At 39.6% G+C, this 18,820-nt stretch overlaps 1 protein-coding gene across 2 annotated transcripts in view; it reads left to right on the top strand.

Annotated features, from left to right (window-relative positions):
• GUCY1A2 (guanylate cyclase 1 soluble subunit alpha 2) overlaps positions 1 to 18,820 on the top strand; it is a 156,584-nt gene that overhangs the window by 64,990 nt on the left and 72,774 nt on the right. For both annotated transcript variants that reach the window (XM_042023826.1, XM_042023827.1), the window contains exon 5: positions 12,546 to 13,031. In XM_042023826.1, coding sequence (XP_041879760.1) covers positions 12,546 to 13,031 — 486 coding nt within the window. The remainder of the gene's footprint in view (positions 1 to 12,545; positions 13,032 to 18,820) is intronic.

Raw genomic sequence — 18,820 nt, 5'->3', positions numbered from 1 at the left:
TGAGCAAATTTGTGTTTTAACACAGAAGCAGGCAATAATCAGTCTGCTTTTCTGTGTCATTTCTTCTTGCCTTAATTCTCTCTCACTTCCTTGACAGATGTAAGAATAGTTTCTTATTTCTAAGAAATCAACTAAACTGTGAATAATGCCATTGACTTAAATCAAAAGACTGTTGCAGTGTGATTAAGGACTGCTAAATTTTACTGTCTTTTAAAAAATATTATTATTATTCTTATGGAATATTGTGCAAGAATAGAGTATTTGAGAGAACTAGTTTAACTTATTTTACCCTTATAAATAAATTATATGATCACACTTGAGAAGTCCAATACTCTGTATTCTCAGTACATCAACCAGTGTTTTATTTCATAGAATCATCAGCCTGATAATGCAATAACATTTAATATTCCTTTACGTGTTCTCTATAGTCTTAATAATTTATTAAAAGATTATGAAAAATAATGCAATTACAAAAATTAGGCATTCTGGAGGACACCATGTCTAGCCAGATATTGCAAGTTATATTTGAAAGCTAGGGAAGGATTCCTTGGTTTTGTGTATGTGTTAATTTGAGTACTGCAAAACGAAAACTGATAATGCTCATAAATAGAGGATTTCCAGTGTAAATGTGTAGGAAAAAAATCTATGTATTATATGATACTACAGCACTCTAGCAATATCTGGTATCAGTGCAAAATAGTTTTAACGTAATACATTAACTAGGCCCCACACTGGTCTTATGGCTTGTTGAATCCAGGTATGTCCTGACTTGTGCTGAAGGAAGAGTATTTATGAGAGTCTGTGCATGTAAATGAATTACATGAGTCAATGATAGGCCATGTAAACCCAAATAAATGAAAATGCAGAACAGCTACTGAGAGCACATGTATTACAGATGCTCAGTAAAACTTAGCTCAGAGTTTTAGGCTAAAAGGCTGCAGATTTCTAGGTAAAACGTGAAGAAAATAAGGTAGACTAATTTCCACAAAGAGAATGTTTTCTTTTTGGCTCTTCTCATGGGACCATTTTCATAGGAGACTTTAGGCAGGGCTCCACTCAGCTGCACAGGGGAGAGGAAGTTCTGGGAGAGATCACTCATCAGTAACTGTCATGGGCAAAACAGACTTGACTTGGGGAAATTAGTTTAATTTATTACCAATCAAGTAGGATAATGGTAAGTATAACCAAATCTTAAAACCTTCCCCACTGCTTTTTCCTGGGCTTAACCACTCCTGAATTCTCTGCCTCTTCCCCTCCTTCTGACTCTTCCAAAGGGAGTAAATATCCAAAGTGTGAAATTCTGAAAGGCATCTAGATCTTTTCAAACTGACTTTTGAAACACAGATTTTAGACTTAAAGGCTTTAATACTCAAAAGAATTGTGGGAGTCAAAATGCTGAAAATGGGGAAGCTCATCAAGTGCTCTGCTTTTTAGGGAATTCACATCTCCAAATTAGCTGCAGGTCAGTTTTTGCATGGGTTATAAATTGGTTAGAGCTGTGTACAGACAGCTTTTCATTAGCTCCATTCAGCCTCTCAGCCTGTCCTGGGTAAGCTGGCCATGCTCCAAAAGCAAGGTGGCTGCGTTTGCATCATGCTGCGCCTGAGCAAATATTTTCTGCTTCTCGGCAGGGTGCTTCAGCTGAGGCAGAGCACTGCTAGGGCAGTCCTGTGATTTCTGGGGCTGGCTGGCTTGCGATCTGCCTACCCACAGCAAGCCCTGAGAAGCTGTGCAAAGCTCCCCTGAGGTATCCAAGGTCAGGAATCTGCAAGCTGAGTGGGGAGCTTCGTGAGGCAGCAGTTCTTAATATTTTTAGACGGATCACTTCCTTTGTCCTTCTTTGCTGTAAAGGCTGGGTCTCCCATTTTCATTCACACTCACACTTGCCCCATCCCACCATGCTCCCTCCAGGCTTTGGTGGCCCACATGCAGCAGTGGTGAGCAGCTAAGACCCTGGGAACGTCTTATTTCTTGTCAGCCTGAGTCACTGAAACAACTTGCTTAACTGCTTTTTAAAATTTGTGCTAGAAAAGTCAAGGCAATAGAGACTGACCATGTTTTGTTTTTAAAACATCACCTTCAACTTTTTTTGCCCTTCATTTTCTTTATTACCATATCAAGAGCAAATCAGTTAGGTGCAGTGAAGAAAATGGAAGCTAAACATATTTTAATGTACACAGAAATGTGAATATTCACTACATCTGACTGTTCCCTCTCACACTCTATGTTCTATTTATAGTTAAGTTAAAGGCATTTTAATGTTTTTGCTTTTCATTTCTTGATGGGTTGTAAAATAAATACTCAGTGGAATTGATTAAAAATAACACCTGTAACCTGAGACTGCTAAACCAGGCCAGTGCATTCTTCCCAAATTCGTTAACGTAGCCTGTAAGAGATGCCACATGAAGATTGTCTTTTACTGGTACCTCTCAAATATGCTACTTATAACAAGTTATGGATGAAAGGTCTCCTAATGATGTAATGGATTATGTTGAACACACTAAAAGAAATTCAGCCTTTTTAAGAAAAATGTAGAAAATGTAATTTTAAAGGCCTGGTACTGTTCCCACTAAAAGCAGCTTGATATATTTACAATTACATCAGTGAGAGGTAGAATGGGTCTTTCTTATTACATCTAACTTAAGAATGATTGGACTGGGAAAAGAAGAAATTTTTTCTCTTCATGTTCTGAAAATTTATACTGCACCAAGAGACCAGAACTGATTAATCCCAATATCAAATTCTAATGGTAGAGTCTTTTATCAAATCTGCTAGAGTACATGATATATGGGATAATAAAAATTAAAGCCAAGTAAAAATACCAACAGAGGACTCTAATTCTCATCAGTTTCCTTGGTGTGGTGCTGGCAGGAATTTTGAGCAGATTTATATACTTAAGATGAATTAAGGAAAGAACAGGATCCTATAAGTCCTAAAGGAGAAAAATTCTGCAAGCTAGCTAGTGCATGGGCTAAGAGATGTTTTAATCACAGGAATTTTAAGATACCTAGGTTGGTGATGAAATGTCACAGCTCCTAATGGTTGCTATGTATATCTGTTCTCACAGATCAAAGGGGAAAACTGCTTCTGCTGCTCCTTGCCTACTGTTTTCATGAATAAACATATGCACTTATTTAACCATTTCACTGCTTTTTGCTAAAAAGCAATTTCCACAAAGAAACAAGTGAACCTGAATCTGAGAAAGAAAAATACTTTGCAAGAAATATCACATAAGAAAGAGTACTTTCTGCTAGCAGGTCATCTCAGGCAGGTGGGACAGATCACTTTCAAAGGAGAAGCTGTTGTTAGGAGGTGAACACTGCTAATGGAAGGATTAGGTGAAAGACTGATTCATGCACCCGCACAAATCTTGGGCTGAAGGCAGTAGGAAATAATCCAAAAAGGAACAACACTGTGGAAAATGGCAACCTCTCCACTCCCCTCAGTCTACTGACACATTTCTCCACAATTTTGCTTGGTAGACATTGACAGAAATAGATAAAAAATATCTGTCTTTAACAAACTGACACGTAATATTTGTCAGTGATAAAGGTTTTTACAAGCATGAGATAGAGATTTGATTATGTAAATATGTGTAGCTTTTATTTTTAACCAGATGTTTAACAAACATTAATTGGAAATGTAATCTCCTTCATTTGTCTTTCATAAACAGAGAGAGAATATTAAATATGGGAAATTTCCCTTATACTTTGATTGATCTGTTGTAATTAAAATGTGGTGGGATTGTCAGCACAAAAATGCATTTTGCTTCAGTTGAAATGCAAAATTAATGCAAGCGTGTGGCTTGGAGCATGTTTACTGTTATCACCACTTTCACAGTTCACAGATCTTGAGCTTGTTGCCCAGAGTGGCTGTGGATGCCCCATCCCTGGAGTTCTCCAAGGCCAGGCTGGATGGGGCCCTGAACAAGACGGTCTAGAGGAAGATGTCCCTGCCTTTGGTGGGGGGGTTGGAACTTGATTATCTTTGCAGTCCCTTCTAGCCTAAGCTATTCTATGATTCTAAACAAATGAGCGTGTCTCTAAAAATTGTTTCCACTGCTCTGCTCCTGACCAAAGCAGACATTTTTAACACTGATGCTGCAAATTTGTAACTCTGTGTTGTTGGAGTAAGATGGGCAGCTGAATATCTGCACAGGGTATCCTGGCTTTTAATAAAGTAGCAGAGAGATGTATTGTTGATACGTTGAAAAATCTAGCATGCTAATTGAAGTGTGTACAACCTGAAAGCAATCTTAGGGGATGAAATAGATTTTGCAGTAAAATGAAAATCATAGAATATCTTGAGTTGAAAGGTACCCATAAGCTTCATGAAGTCCCACTCCCTCCTTCTCACAGGACTACCTAAAACTAAAACATATGGCCAAGAACATTGTCCAGATGCTCCTTGATTGATAGGTGTTTTTGGTAAAATACTTTATGGATGCTGTCAGGGTACAGCAGGGGCCAGGGCCCCCTGAGTGCCGGGAGCCGTGGGAGTCTGCAGGGTGGAGGGGCAGCAGCTGGCAGCCAGGACCTGTCCCAGACACCCAGGCTGGGAATGAGGGGGCAGCCCAGCACCAGCACTGGCACCTCCATGGGGATGGGGATGGGGAAAGGCTGACATTGGGCTGGGCCTTGGGCCCTTGGATGGGCCTGTGGCTAAGCAGGGCAGGGCTGTGAGAGCATCGCTGAGGCAGGACTGACAGCCCAAGGGCGTGGCATGGGGTCCAGGGCCCTGGACAGGGCCAGGGGAGTCCTGGGAGACTGGACAAGGACTGTCAGGCCATAGGTGCCTTTGGGATTCACACAGGTCGTGTTTAAGTATATAAAGGTATTCATTAATGGAAAAAAAATTCAATCTGTTCTTGGTGTGTTGATTTTGAGGATTTTGAAATTCTCTTGGAAGCACTGGTGAGTTTCTTCTTGTTTTAGAAGAACACTGTCTGGTGTTGCCCATGCCATGTTCTGCCTGTCTGCCCTGTTGAGTTGACCCACTCCTCTGCTTGGGAGCATCTGTCAGGGAAGCTGACTGAGGAGCGCATAGGGTCGAATTATGGCACTTTGCTGCCTTATGAAGATAGATGTTCCTTTGAAGGAATCCTTTTTGCGTTGTTTTTATTCCACTGGGCTAGATTTATCTTGGACTTATCCAAGTAGCAGTCAGGAGTACCTTCTTAAAAGCAATTTCTGTGTCTTGAAGCAAGAAAAGATAAACTGTAAATCATCATGACCTTTTTCAGGTGGATCTGCTGTTGCCTTTTGTTTATCTAGTTGGTTTGGCAGACTAATGTGTTAAGGATAATCTCCTTTACCTCTTCCCCTTTCCCCGTTTCACATGTCATTACAGGTGAATTCATGCTTTTGATTTGTCATGCATACCTATGCTTCTTGTGGAGCAGATCCTATCTAACCCTAATTTGTTTGCTTTTAATCTGCCACACTTACTCTTTTGATACCAAGAAATTATTTTAAAGATCCAGATTTACAACTGAAAGATATTAGTATTTCTCTATCACTTTCTTATTTACATTATGGAAAATGAATGTATTCCCACCAAAATTTGGGTTTCCTAAAGGTGCATTATTTTTTGCTGCCCATCTGGATTTGTGAGGTATCTATGACATACAGAAAATGTTAAATTTGGTCACTTTGGTCTGAAGACTATTGCATGTTATGAAACACTCCAGGGTTTGCTATAAATAATGAGAAATTTTTAACATTCACTTTGCTGCTGTGTGGAATTATATTCTTTTGACAATGCATTGAGCTGGAAATACAAACTTGTAAGCAAATGCTGAGAGTTACAATTTCACAAGCACATCCTGAGTTGTGCTGAGCAAACCTTGTCTAGTTTATTCAATTGCATCAGGCATTGACTGAAAAGTTATTTTTCATTTCTGTGGAGATGATATGTATTTCTCATACTTTTTTTCAATAAAACATAGGTGCAATGGAAGCTGGTGTTATTTTTGTCTACAGATAAGACAGCAAATCAGGGTTTCATTAGAATATGATTTTTTCTCATTTTCATGAATCTTTCTCCACAGCTAGTTTTGCTAGCTCTGACTTACCCCACTCTACAAGCAGAGCAGGAGTATTGGATAGGTTGTAATGCCGGTTCCTTTTTCTCTCTTTAAGGTCAGATTCATGGTCTTCCTCTCTGGTGGTCAGCCAGCCACAGAGCAGCAGTAACTTTACAGTCATACCTTTTCATTTTGTTGAATTGAGGTTTGGAGCATTTAATATAGAAATCTGTTAAACCAACAGAGAACTCATATTTCCCCTAATATACTTATATATTGGCAATTATGTATCTTTCAATGCACAGCAGTACATTCACTCCTGTAAATTAAGTTTATTCTGATAGGAGGTAGACTTAACTGACCAGTACAGGCATGTATGTCCAAGCCTTGTGCTCCCTTCACAACAGAGAAATGTAGGTATTTCTACACATGGGGCATGACTCATTTGACCATGACTTAGATGTCTCACGTAGATCACACGACTTTTATTCCAGAAACACCTGTTTCAGTTGTTGCCTGTAGAAAGAGTTGTAAAGTGACTGAAGCAATCAATTCCACACGATCTACACTGGCACTACATTAATTATCCCAGAAATAACTTGCGTCGTTTTTGTTTGAATGCAAAATGATACCCTACTACCTCTCTCCTTCCTGTTTCTACCTAGATTTCTTTTAAGTAATTGGTTCATTCCTCTGCTTTCCAGACAGACTGATCACCTTTCACAGTTCTCACAAATTAATGCATAATCCAACTCCTCGCCACTTGATGTTTCCATTCTCACTCTCCCTATGAATAGAAGAATATCCCATATTAAACTCATTTTTTCCAATTTGAGCCTTTTACTTTTTGGTCATTTCATAGACTGAGGTTGGAAGGAACCTTTGGAGGTCATCTGGTTCAACCTTCTGCTCAAGCAGGGTCACCTAGAGTGAGTTTCCCAGGACCACATCCATGTAGCTTTTGAGTATCTCCAAGGTTGGAAACTCCACAACCTGAGTAGGCAACCTGTACTAGTTCTTGGTCACCCTATATAAAAAAAGTGTTCTCTGATGTTCAGAGGGAGCCTCCTTTGGTTAGTCTATGGCCTTTGGTCCTGTCTCTGGGCACCACTGCAAAGGTACTTATGTACATGGATAAGGTCATGCTGAGCATTCTCATCTCCAAGCTAAACAGTCCCAGCTGTCTTAGCCTTTCTTCACAGGAGACATGTCCCAGGTTCCTGTCACCTTTGTTGACCTTTGCTGGATACTCTCCAGCATGTCCATGCATCCCCTGTACTGTGGATCCCAAAACTGGAAACCGTACTCCAGGTGTGGCCTCACCAGTTCTGAGCAGAGGGGAAGGATCATTTCCGTCCACCTGCTGCAACACTCCTACTAACGGAGCCCAGAGTACTGTTAGCCTTTGATGCAAGTGCTCATTGCTGGATCATGTTCAGTTTGGTGTCCACCAGGATAGCCAGGGCCTTTTCTGCAAAACTTTTGCCACTGGATTTGTAGAAGAGTTTGATCTCTTTGCATTGGCACTAAGTGTTTTTGAACAGTTTCATATGCCCACCAAGGATTTTTTTCCTTGGGGTAAACCAGCCAATGTTTAAAATTTTTTTTTGTAGGTCATATTTTTTAGACCTTTCATCACATTCATTGCTTTTCACCAGACTCTCCAATTGATCCACATCTTTGTTTTACTAAAAAGGAACAGATTTGCCCATCTGGGGCCTGAAAAATAGTGGTCACAGAATAAGGACTACTTCCTGTGTTTTGCAAGCTCTCTTTTTGTTTATGTAGTCCTGTATAGTGTTTTTTTTCTTAATGACAGCATGACATATTGACTTACATTCATTTGTTCCACTCTGCACTCAGGGCCAGCTTCTTAGGGACAGTTATCCTGCTTGCATTTTTTGCATTTGATTATTTCTGCCTAAGCATATTTATTGCCCTTGTTTTGAATTCCGGCTTCAGCCCATTTTTCCAATTTAAGAGATTTTTTTTTTTTTTTTTTAAATTCCAGTGTTGTCCATTATACTTTCAGCCCTTCTAGATGTGTCATGGAAACATAACAGGCAGAGTCATTACATTTCTTTCTGCAAGTGGACTGTCGCCTTGTCCGGTGTTCACAAAATCCCCTAAGCCCCTACCTGCTCAAATATTATGAAATACCTTGCTGTAAATGTTCCTGAGACACTGCCATGTATCCTATAGGACATTCAGGGAAGTCCAGTTGTTTTAAAATTCAGGCTGGACCTCCTTTCTGAAAGTCGCCCTATACTCTTTGTGCCTTGAAGTGATGATGGTGATGGTGTCCAGGTTGATTTATCATAAGCTGATTGTGCCCCAGTCTTTCCATCCTCTAAATAACTATGAACCTTTTAAGGAAGCAGCTTTGTTTACTCTTACTGAATTTGTTCATTGTATGAAATCAAGCATGCATATGTAACTGTGTATGAAAGTGTGGCCCTAGCACTGTAAGTTTCTAACCTAGTCCCAATAAATAAATCTAAAAAAAGAAGACTATAATCACAGTTTGGGAGGGTTTATGCACTGATCAGAATCAAAGGAGCAGCTCTATTAAAATTTGTGGATTTCAGAGGCAGCAGAAGAGGTCTGGCCTACTGAAAAAGAAAATTATTTTTTAAGCCCCCCAGTTATTTCTCAAAAATAACATCTCATATTTCCTTAATAATTTTGAGGAGATGTGTGCACCTTCTCTCAGTCACTATTCCAAAACACACATCTTTGTGCAGAGTAGTATCCTCCCTCAGTGCAACCGGTGAAGCTTTTCCCTGTGCTTTTCCGTAATGATTAGGCAGTGGATTTGGCATTTGATTCATAAGCTCTTTGATCCTAGGATGGCTTGCATCCAGAGTGTGCAGAGGGTGTGCAGAGGGTTGGATATTGTGTACCTAAGAAGTAGCTGGTGGTGCACTGCTCAGTAGGAGACTCTCCATATTCTCGAACAGCAGCTTTAGAATCTGTCAGTATTTCCAAGGCTGGTCTTTGGGGAGGGAGACTGAAAGAGTTCCTTAGAATCAGGAACTGTTTGCTCCCTTTCATTGCAGTGGGTTTGTGGTGGAACTAAAATTCAGCGATAGGTTTTTTGTTTTCCATCCCAGAACTACTTAGGCTGCACTGTCATTTCACAGCAACATAATACTGTAAAATATGGTATGCAATTGCTCATTTCAAAATGTTCTCTTATACCACTGTAAATCAGGAAAATGTCCTCTGAAAGTGGTGGAATTATTCTAATTTTTTTCAGTGAGAATATAATTAAAGAGACAGGAAGGCAATGAAATGTAGGAGTAATGAAATACAATTGATGACAGAAATGTTTCAATCTTTCCCTGCTTACAAGAAAGATGGATGATGCCATTCTGATTGCCTGTAGGGTTATGGGCCAGGTGTAAAGCTGTCCAGCTTTGGGGAGGTGCCCAGAAATGTGACTTACTATGGCAAGCTTCAGGTAAACCAGATATCCTATATCATCAGCTCTACTTTAAGATACAAAGAAGAATATAAGAAGCAAGAGAAATCAAAGAAAAGATATGGAAGTCATGCTGGATCAGTTGCAGACTGAAGTCTGCTAGAAAGAGTCTGAATCATCTCTGAAGCTTCTTTGGAAAGGAAAAGGCTTTGCAAAAACTGAGAAGAATGATGCAGTCTTAGCTCTTCTCTGCTGCTGTTCTTTACAAGATTTGGGTGTTTCTTTCCAGGAAAGCTGGGGCAGCTTCATGTCTGTTGTCCTGTTCCCTGATTTGGCAACTTGAAGAGACTGGCAAGACTTTTTCTAAAACACCCATCAGTCATCAAGAGAGAGCAGGACGACAGAATCACTAACGTAACATGAAAGAAGGGATAGGAAACATCAGCAATTCCTGTTAGGCAGAACAAGTGATAATAGTATTCAGGGGGTAAAGCTGAAATAGCACTGAACCTTTGACAGTTTTAGGAAGCTAATCAGTTGTGTAGGGAGAATATCTTTGCAAAAGTTTCTAAAAATGCTCAACCTTGTTGAAGCAGGGGGTCAGCTCACTTGGTTATTATTAGTCAGGCATTTTACAGGATTGTCTGTCTTTTATTGCTTTTCACACATAAGTCTCAAAAGTGTGTTATAGGGTGGTCAATAGCATCGTTCCTGCTGTGCTAAAAGGCCAGATAAGAAGTCAGGGTTGATAATTTGCCTGAGGTTACCCAGAAGTAGAGCAGAGGACTCCAGAGTGCCTGTTTAGTACATTATTTACTCAGTCAGTGTTTCCTGAGAAAAGTCCACCTGGGGACAGTTGGCACAATACATTAACACAGACAGAGATCACATCAAAGAGTTTAGCACCTCAAATTGACAGAGGTGAAGTGGTGGCACAGGAGGATGCATTAATTTTCTTCTAGTCTCACAGCAGGTTAACAGGAGAAACACAACTCCAAGCCAGGTGCCTTGCCTTGCTGACAAGCAGCTCACCCCCAGGGCAGGCTGGCTCAGCCTGGGTCTGTGGTCACACTCTCGCCTCCTGAGCTGAAAACACCCTGTTTTCACCTGGAGATGGAAGAGGCAAGTGATAATATGAGATACTTTTATTTCACACAAGAGTGAAATTCTACAAACAGGAAACTCTCCAGCAAAAGGGAACAAAACAGGAAGAGAATTTAGGAATGCTGTACCATGTATTTCATATTTGGCAACTTGTACTTCAGAATTAAAACAATTTTGCATGTGCCCTTTTGAAAGCATGAGGCTGCATGCATGAAGAAAGCATCCTATTTCCCAGGGAGCCTTGTTTCAAAAGTAGAAAAAGAACACTTAGCCATGGAGCATTAAATCAGCTCATGTAGGTAGCTGACTAGCTTTCTCACAGAGATGAATGTCCCAGAGTGAAGCTGAGCAAGTAGGGCTTAGAAACGTAAATATTAGTAGGTGTGCAGGAACATAAATTAGAAAATTTGACAATTTTAATTACTTGAATTTACTTTCACTTGCTGAGTTCCCTGGCTGACATCAGAAGCTGCATCTGTTAGGTTGCTAGAAGAGAAGGCAGAGGGCAATGGGGACAGGATAGGCTCAATTCCCATGTTGCCATAGAGGCTGCAATGACAGTATATTACCTAATGAAAAAAAAAAAAAACAACAAACAAAACTAATAGAAAGAGTAGCTTCCTAAAATCTCCTCCAAATATGGAAGTACCATGTAGGATTAGCTGTCACCTCAGCAGGAGCATTCAGGCCACTGGACACTTAAATCACATCATTATTGCAGACACCTCTGGGTTCCCTGATGGAGGTTTTTCTGTTTTGCTCGGTAGGATTAGGGATGGAAGGAGGATTAAATGATAAGTGAATCATGTGACAGTGAGCAAATGCCTACATGATGAAAGAAATGGTGACTGGAGGAGACCTTTTTATTTCAAGAGATTGTGTAGAATACAAAAACACAGATATAGGGCATTATGGTGCCTAACACCATGCTTAGATGCATAAGGTTTGTGTGTTGTGCCTGTTTTGACTATGAGATCCTTGGGTTAAGGACTGTGGGTATTTTAGATCACATAGCACAGTATTGCCCTGGTCTTTGTGCAGTCCTGGAATGGAAGCATTAATCAGGTTGTTCTTCATGACAGAGGCTATGGCAAGCTGTATTTACAAAGAGATACAGTTTGTCTGATTTAATTTAGTTTTCAGTGTTCATTTCAGTCTGGTAGTTTTGTGCTCGACTACCATGATGGAGCAAGAGGTAACAATCCACGGCCTCGGTGATATCAACCCTTGGACAACACTCAAAACATCTAGCCATTTAACAGGCAGTTGCAAAAGCTATAAACCACCTGATGCTCATTCCTTACTGTTCCTTCTACTGTTCCACAAATAAAAATTGGGTGAATCTCTATCACCAAGAAATCTGCAGATTCTAACTGAAATCAGCCTTCAACTCTGCTGCATGTATGAGAAGGAAAAGAGGAAACAGGAGGACTAGTACGATATTTTCATGCCATTTGTTATTTATAGGGTTGTTTTTCGCATCTATTTTTATTTGATTCCTCTGTAAAATGGCCACAATTGACTTGTATTAGCTATTTTGCTGAAAAATAACAGAAGGTATTTTGTTTCACTAACCTGCTTTCAGACAGTTGCAATTTCTCATTACTTTTTTTTATTTTTGTAATTTATAGCTAAGTAACAGAGAAAGAACAACTCTGGAATTTGCTTGTAAGGCCACGTACATTCCAGGAGCAATATTTAGACATCACACTGAGAACACATATTATTGCTTTCTTATTTAATTGGGTACAAATAAAATCCAACATCTGATTTGGGAATACTTTTGTGACAATTTAGGCTGGTTTTTGACTCAATTTGGTGAGCAAACTCTGTGAGTCTCATTACTTGAATAGGTGAGTGCAAGAGGCTTCTGTATAAAAGGCTACAGTTTATTGTTTTAGCCAAAAAGGAAAGACGGAGGAAGTAGAATGAGGATCCACATCTATCAGCTGATTTTTCCCCTTTTCTAAACTCTGGTTTTTTATTTTGCAGGTGATGGAAATTAAAGGACAAATGATTCATGTGCCAGAATCAAACTCGATATTGTTTCTGGGTTCCCCCTGTGTGGACAAGCTGGATGAGCTAATGGGCCGAGGCCTCCATCTTTCGGACATACCTATCCATGATGCTACTCGTGATGTCATATTGGTTGGGGAGCAAGCAAAGGCACAGGATGGCTTGAAAAAACGGATGGATAAGCTGAAGGCAACACTAGAATGTACACACCAAGCCCTGGAAGAGGAGAAAAAGAAGACAGTAGATCTCCTTATTTCTATTTTCCCTGAAGAGGTGGCTCAGCAGTTGTGGCAGGGGCAACAGGTTCAGGCCAGGAAGTTTGATGATGTCACCATGCTCTTCTCGGACATTGTTGGCTTCACTGCCATCTGTGCTCAGTGCACGCCCATGCAGGTCATCAGCATGCTCAACGAGCTCTACACGCGCTTCGACCACCAGTGTGGATTCCTTGACATCTACAAGGTAATAGCTCAAGTCCTAACCTAGCAAAAGCTAGTTGAAATGAATGCAGAAAGAATCCTGGTAGCTTTCTTCCTAAATTGAAGACCTTCCCTATAAAAATATGAAGGCAATATTTTTGTTTTATGTGCAAAAAAACCCAAATCTGAAATATGACCATTGAAACTCAAATGCTTTAATATGAAACTGTCATCATGGTACTTCCATGGGAATATAGGCCTCATATTCCCATTTCCTTATAGAAATGTACATCTCCTGTATGATAGCCTGGTTTCCTTTAGATGACACATCAGCAACAGCATCCTAAGGATGAAGAAGTGCACAGTGATGAATCCTAACCCAAGCTGCAGCTCCTGGGAGGCACTCACTTTACACTTGAATGCTTTAGGGTTTAGGCATTTATCTTTCCCTTGAAAGAACTAAAATTTTCCATAAGGAGCAGAGCATTCACTAAAAGAAGTTATTATAAGAAACTTCCACTGAAAAACAGGAAGAGGACAGCAGATGTCCGTGCACAGTCAATGTAATGAATGGGACATGGCACTGGTGTGCCATGCTCCAAAGGAAGTGTCACACATGTTGGTCCCATTAGAGAACTCATCTTCACTTCTCTGAAATGGATTTGGTGTCCAGTATGTATTTGAGAGAAAAAAGAGGGGAGGTAGAATTTAATAAATGCACTGAAGATATTATCTGTGTAATTATCCTGTGAAACCTACAGACTGTGTTGTATATGGAATACCTTTAATTTTCTGATAGAAGAAATAGAGCAAGTTTCTTTTTATATGTTAATGCACAAGAGAAAAGAAATGTGGTTGTAAAATTATATGTTGACTTTATTATATGGCTGAGGTTTGCAAACTAACAGTTTTCAAACTGTTTCATATAGTATTTGTTAGGGTGCAGAGATAAAGATCTCACAAGTGTGCTGCCCCTTTAATTTCTAGCCTTTAATGCGCTTTAAAAGGAATTGAAAAATAATTATTACCCACCTAAATAATAATCAGGGGTGAAACGTTATAGCACGTACCACAGATAGAACTGAAAATGGTATAGCTAAAGGTTGGTAGGGCACTTTACCAAAGTAAACAAGCACACTGTAAAGAAGTTGGGCTCCTGGGTTAGGGTTTTGTTTTACTAATGCTCAGAAGCCAAAGGCCACGTTGGGACACGAATGCAGTGGAAGGTACCAGCCCTCATTTGGAAACTGTTACAGTGATACAGTCGAAAAAGATGGCGAGTGCAGTCTCAGTTTGTGTTAGTCTGATGTTGCTGCACTGGATTAGGACCCAGCTCTGGGAAGAGGACTTGAGGAACTTCTGACCCAGAGTCAGGAGTGATACCTAGTAACCCTGCTTCACATGCTGTGTGTTCACATGCTTCACATGGGTGTATTCGCTGTGTTCCCAGGTGATTAATTTCAGCTGTTTTGAAGCATTCAGAACATTCTTTGTTGAAAATTATGGTTGCATGGGAATAGGATATAAAGTATGCAAAACTCTATGATCTGACTGTAAGGAAGGCTGGCTGAGTCCTGTGAGAACACTAAGGAGGAATATTTATGCATAGGTCATGAATATTATACCATTTAGACCATGGCTTTCTGCCTTTCACCTACCTTTGTGCTACTGTGGCTAGAAAGATGTTACTTTATGAGAAGACTGTCCTGACCAGTGAAATAAGGTCATAGCTGTTGAGATAGGCAAGATGAGATTTATGCATTCATAAAAAGGAATAAGCACTTCCATGTCAAAACTCCCATGTAATTCTGTGAGTAAAGGTATTAATAAAACCTGTTTTTCTATGGAAGAATGGCTTACAGCTCTAACACCCTTTCTCCACTGTTGCTGCCATAATATAGGTGGTTCCTTCTCGGATCCTTTCATCCTGAATTTTCTTTATCTCCCTATTCCCCCCATCCCTGGACCCTCCCTACGTGTCCCCTGATGCCCACCACCACCCACTAATAAGCAAGGCACTGTGCTCTGTGGCTATTCTGGACCTGTATGCACCTTTTTTCTCCCCTCCAAATGTTTTTTTTTTTTTTTTTTTAACCAGAAATCTAAAAAAAAATCTGAGGGGTTAAGTGAAAATGACTCAGTTTAGCACTACAGAAAGAAAAAACTCAGGCAATGAACCTGTTTTTTTTTCACTAGAGAATCAGGCTTCAAATAAAATAGCAATCCTTTTGAAAGAAAACATTTGCATTTTAAAATGAAAATAGCTTGTGTGTTTATATCTTTTTCATTTGTTTCAGGTGATATTCTGGAAGCAAAGTTTATTGCTAGGAATGATCACCATTGCAACAATTATGATTTTAGAAGTTATTGTCAGGTAGTGAATTTTAGATACTTAATCACCACTTTGGTGGGCTTTGTACTGAGCCCACCTCAAAGATATACTTGTGTAACTAGGCTACAGAAATTTATTATGTGACCTAAATACATCAATTTTTAAATTTTCTTGGTTTTTAGCAGCATGGCAGGAATAATTTGCAAAGATTATTTGGTGGGTACATCTGAATACCAAATTCACCATTTTGTAAACAGAAAATTAAGCAAAATTCAATAAATAAGTTCCATGCTGTAAATAATTTACCCAGCTTTACTGTTACAGAATTTTGTATTCAGAACCTCAGTGCTTCTAATCTTGGATTCGGACAATGAACATAATATTTTCATTTATAGAGAAATATGCCACAGAAAGAGCAAAGATCCTCACATTTAACTAGCCAGACATAGAGGACAAGCATAATGAGCTGTTATACAGCTGTCTGTGATACAGACTAAAAATGCTTGGAGAGGGCTGAAGGGTGATGAGTTAGACTTTGAAATTTCTTGAGAATCAAAGTAGGTAGTTATAACTGATGAGGTAGGGAAAGCTTATCCAATGGATGGAGGCACAGTTAGGAATGACACAGACAGATGATGGGCTCAGAAAATGAATTTCACGGCAGCATTTTGAATGGATACCAATGATGACAGATTACATTTGTCCAGGCTGAGGGAGAACATTGCCATAATTGAGATGCACGGTATTATGAGCCTGGGTGACAGTTTTAGCAATCTAGAAGAATCTGTGTTTTAGAGAATGAAACCTGGGAAAGAATCTGCTGACATACACCCTTGGTGAAAAGATTAGGATGGACATATTCGTGATAATCACAGAAGGGCAAGGAGGTGAAAGACCTGAGACCTGGTGATGCATTTGGAAACTGGTGCTGCTGACTCTCCAAGCTAATTATATTTGGTTTGGAGTTGAGGAATGGGAGAAAAAGATGCTGTCAAGCAGGGAGTGCAGTTCAGAGCAGAGTAGCTGCAGATGCTTGGCAGGCTGGTGTTTGTGGACATGCAAGTAGAAACATGGACTCCAGGAGCAGAAGTCATGGGAGAGATATCTCAGTAAATTTTGAAAGCTGTGGCTTTGGGTAAAATATGTACTTGTTGGCCCATCTGTTTTGACCTGTTTTTCTCTGCATCTGAGTTCCTGTTGTTTGTCAGGCAAGTACTGGGAAATGATGCTTCAGTTAAGCCATCTCTTTATCAAATAAGCTATTTAGATATGCTGCAGCCACGTCTGCTGGCATTTAAAACTTAACCCTGCAGTCTGAAATCTTCCCTGCTTAATATTCCCACAGCTTCTGTTTGTCCTTCATGTAATATGTATTTGACATTGGCTCATTTAAAATATTTGTTTCTTGTTGAGCCCTTCTGCCTTTGCAGGCCTGCTTTCTCAGCTCTTTTCCCCTCAGTTTCCTTTCTGAAACATTTCCCCTGTGCACCCTTTAACTACTGTGTAAAGACAGCATTTACTGTGCATGTTTTTTTGGCTCTGTGTGCAGTGACTATGTGGCTATATATGTTGGCTTGGTAATGTCAAGCCAAACAGAGCAGAACCAGACCTGATTCTGTAGGTGTTAGTTTCTTTGTCCTTTCTCTAAATAGGGCAGCATTTGCCCTTGAAGACATTGCAGATTTTCCTTGACACTATACTTCACTTTCTGTGAGGTGCTAAGTCCCACTTTCCGTGTCTAAGCAGAGAGTCCTAAATGTTTCTTGAAAACTGTGGTCAGCTGCCAGAATTTCTTTGCTATACATCTTCGTTGTAAAAATTTTAATTGAAAGTTTATTGAGTATTTATATAAGACAATATACTTACATACGTTAATTTTACAGTCAGAATCCACAACATTGTTATATGAATTTCTGTTTTCTTTTTGGTTTCATTATTTGGTTAAACTGGCACTCTCTCTGAGTGGTACCACACAGCTTCCTTGGGCTTTTATTCCTGGCAACAAGATTCACTTAGCATGTTAGATCTTTGTTTTCTGATTTTATATGCCTAACACTGTCTACAGCCTTAATATTTGCTCATTGTAAAGACCTGAGACTGAAAAATGATGGCAAATCTGGACTGTCCTGCAATTATTCAAGACTGATACTCACCGGTTTTGTTTAGGTTGTGATACAATGCTTTTAGGAACCTAATTTTAAACTCCCATTTTCTAAGAATATCGCTTTACATTTCTGTAATGGTAGTTTAAGTTGCAGAAATCTGTATTCATTTTACAGAAAATACCAGTACATTCTCAGTGCCATGACTATCCCCTCTTGAGAACTAATACATCTTGTATCCAAATACATGTTCTTGACCTTATTATCAGTGCTATAATGACTAAAGAATACTTCAATAAACAGGGTCATGAGTTTCAGACTATTCTGAAGTTTTCCAGGCTTTATGTTTCATAAGTTAAAAAACGTAGTCCCCAAGTTTTCCTGTACAATCTACGGCCACTATTTCTGCCAACTTTCTGTCCAGTTATAACCTTTTAAGTTCAGTACAAATACATGGCCATTTTGAGAGTTTTGAAATTCTAAACTTCAGCTTAGGCATTTGCAAAAGGCAGGAAGTGCAATTAAGATATGTAAAATGATAGTGATACTCTTACATGTATTGCACATAAAATATTTTTTTTTAAATGGAATGGGGCAGTTCAGAGGATTATCAGTGCAGTAGGTGTTGCTTCTTCCTGATAGTTTAAAGTCAACAGGTTTTGAATGTGTAACAGATGAAAATGGGTAATAGAAAAAAATTTCCATTGCCCAGAAGCTCGCTCTCTCCGTGGTGCCACCCAGCCTGTTAGAGCTGCCTGCAGCACACTGCTCTGTTTGGGTCCCACCACAGAGGGTTCCTGAACCTTCTTTCTTCTGTCTTTGAGCAGGCAATGACACTTTCTCCTCCTGGGACTCTTTGCCCATATGTGGACTTGATGGCACACTGGCATCTCACTCCAATATGAAGTTAGAGCAAAGCTGGGGCAGCTGTCTCTTTGGGGAACTCAGAACTGTTCTTGGGTTAAGGGGAAAAAAACCCAAACCTTAAAAAAAAAAAAACGAAACACAAAAGGTTCCATGGATTTTCCCTGCAGATCTGGTGTAACACACCACCCAAGAACTTAAGACTTCCCATTACTTCAAGCACGTATTTTTCTCCAGCCTTGTGGACAATTTACACTTTCTGTCTTTAGGGAGATCTGCAAATGAAGCAAACAGACACTCAGGCTCCAGAGGAGTTATTCTTTGCTTTATAAACATACAGCCCTGCACAAAGCACTAAAACATCTGTGCATGTTCTCCTGCAATACATCACCCAAGAATCCTCTAAAGGGCCTAGGACTTCTGTTTCTGTATATAACTACTTCTCTGCTTCTTCAGGAATACCATACTTGTATATAATTCCTTCTATTTCTATTTTTCTTTTTTTTTTTTTTTTTTTTTTTTTTTTTGGTCTCT

Source organism: Corvus kubaryi, unplaced genomic scaffold (genome assembly GCF_017639235.1).
Source record: "Corvus kubaryi isolate FWS band 111438036 unplaced genomic scaffold, C.kubaryi_AGA036_p1.0 37256, whole genome shotgun sequence".
Lineage (NCBI taxonomy): Eukaryota > Metazoa > Chordata > Aves > Passeriformes > Corvidae > Corvus > Corvus kubaryi.
The sequence above is the reverse complement of the archived record's forward strand: the minus strand, read 5'-3'. Positions and strand labels throughout refer to the sequence as shown.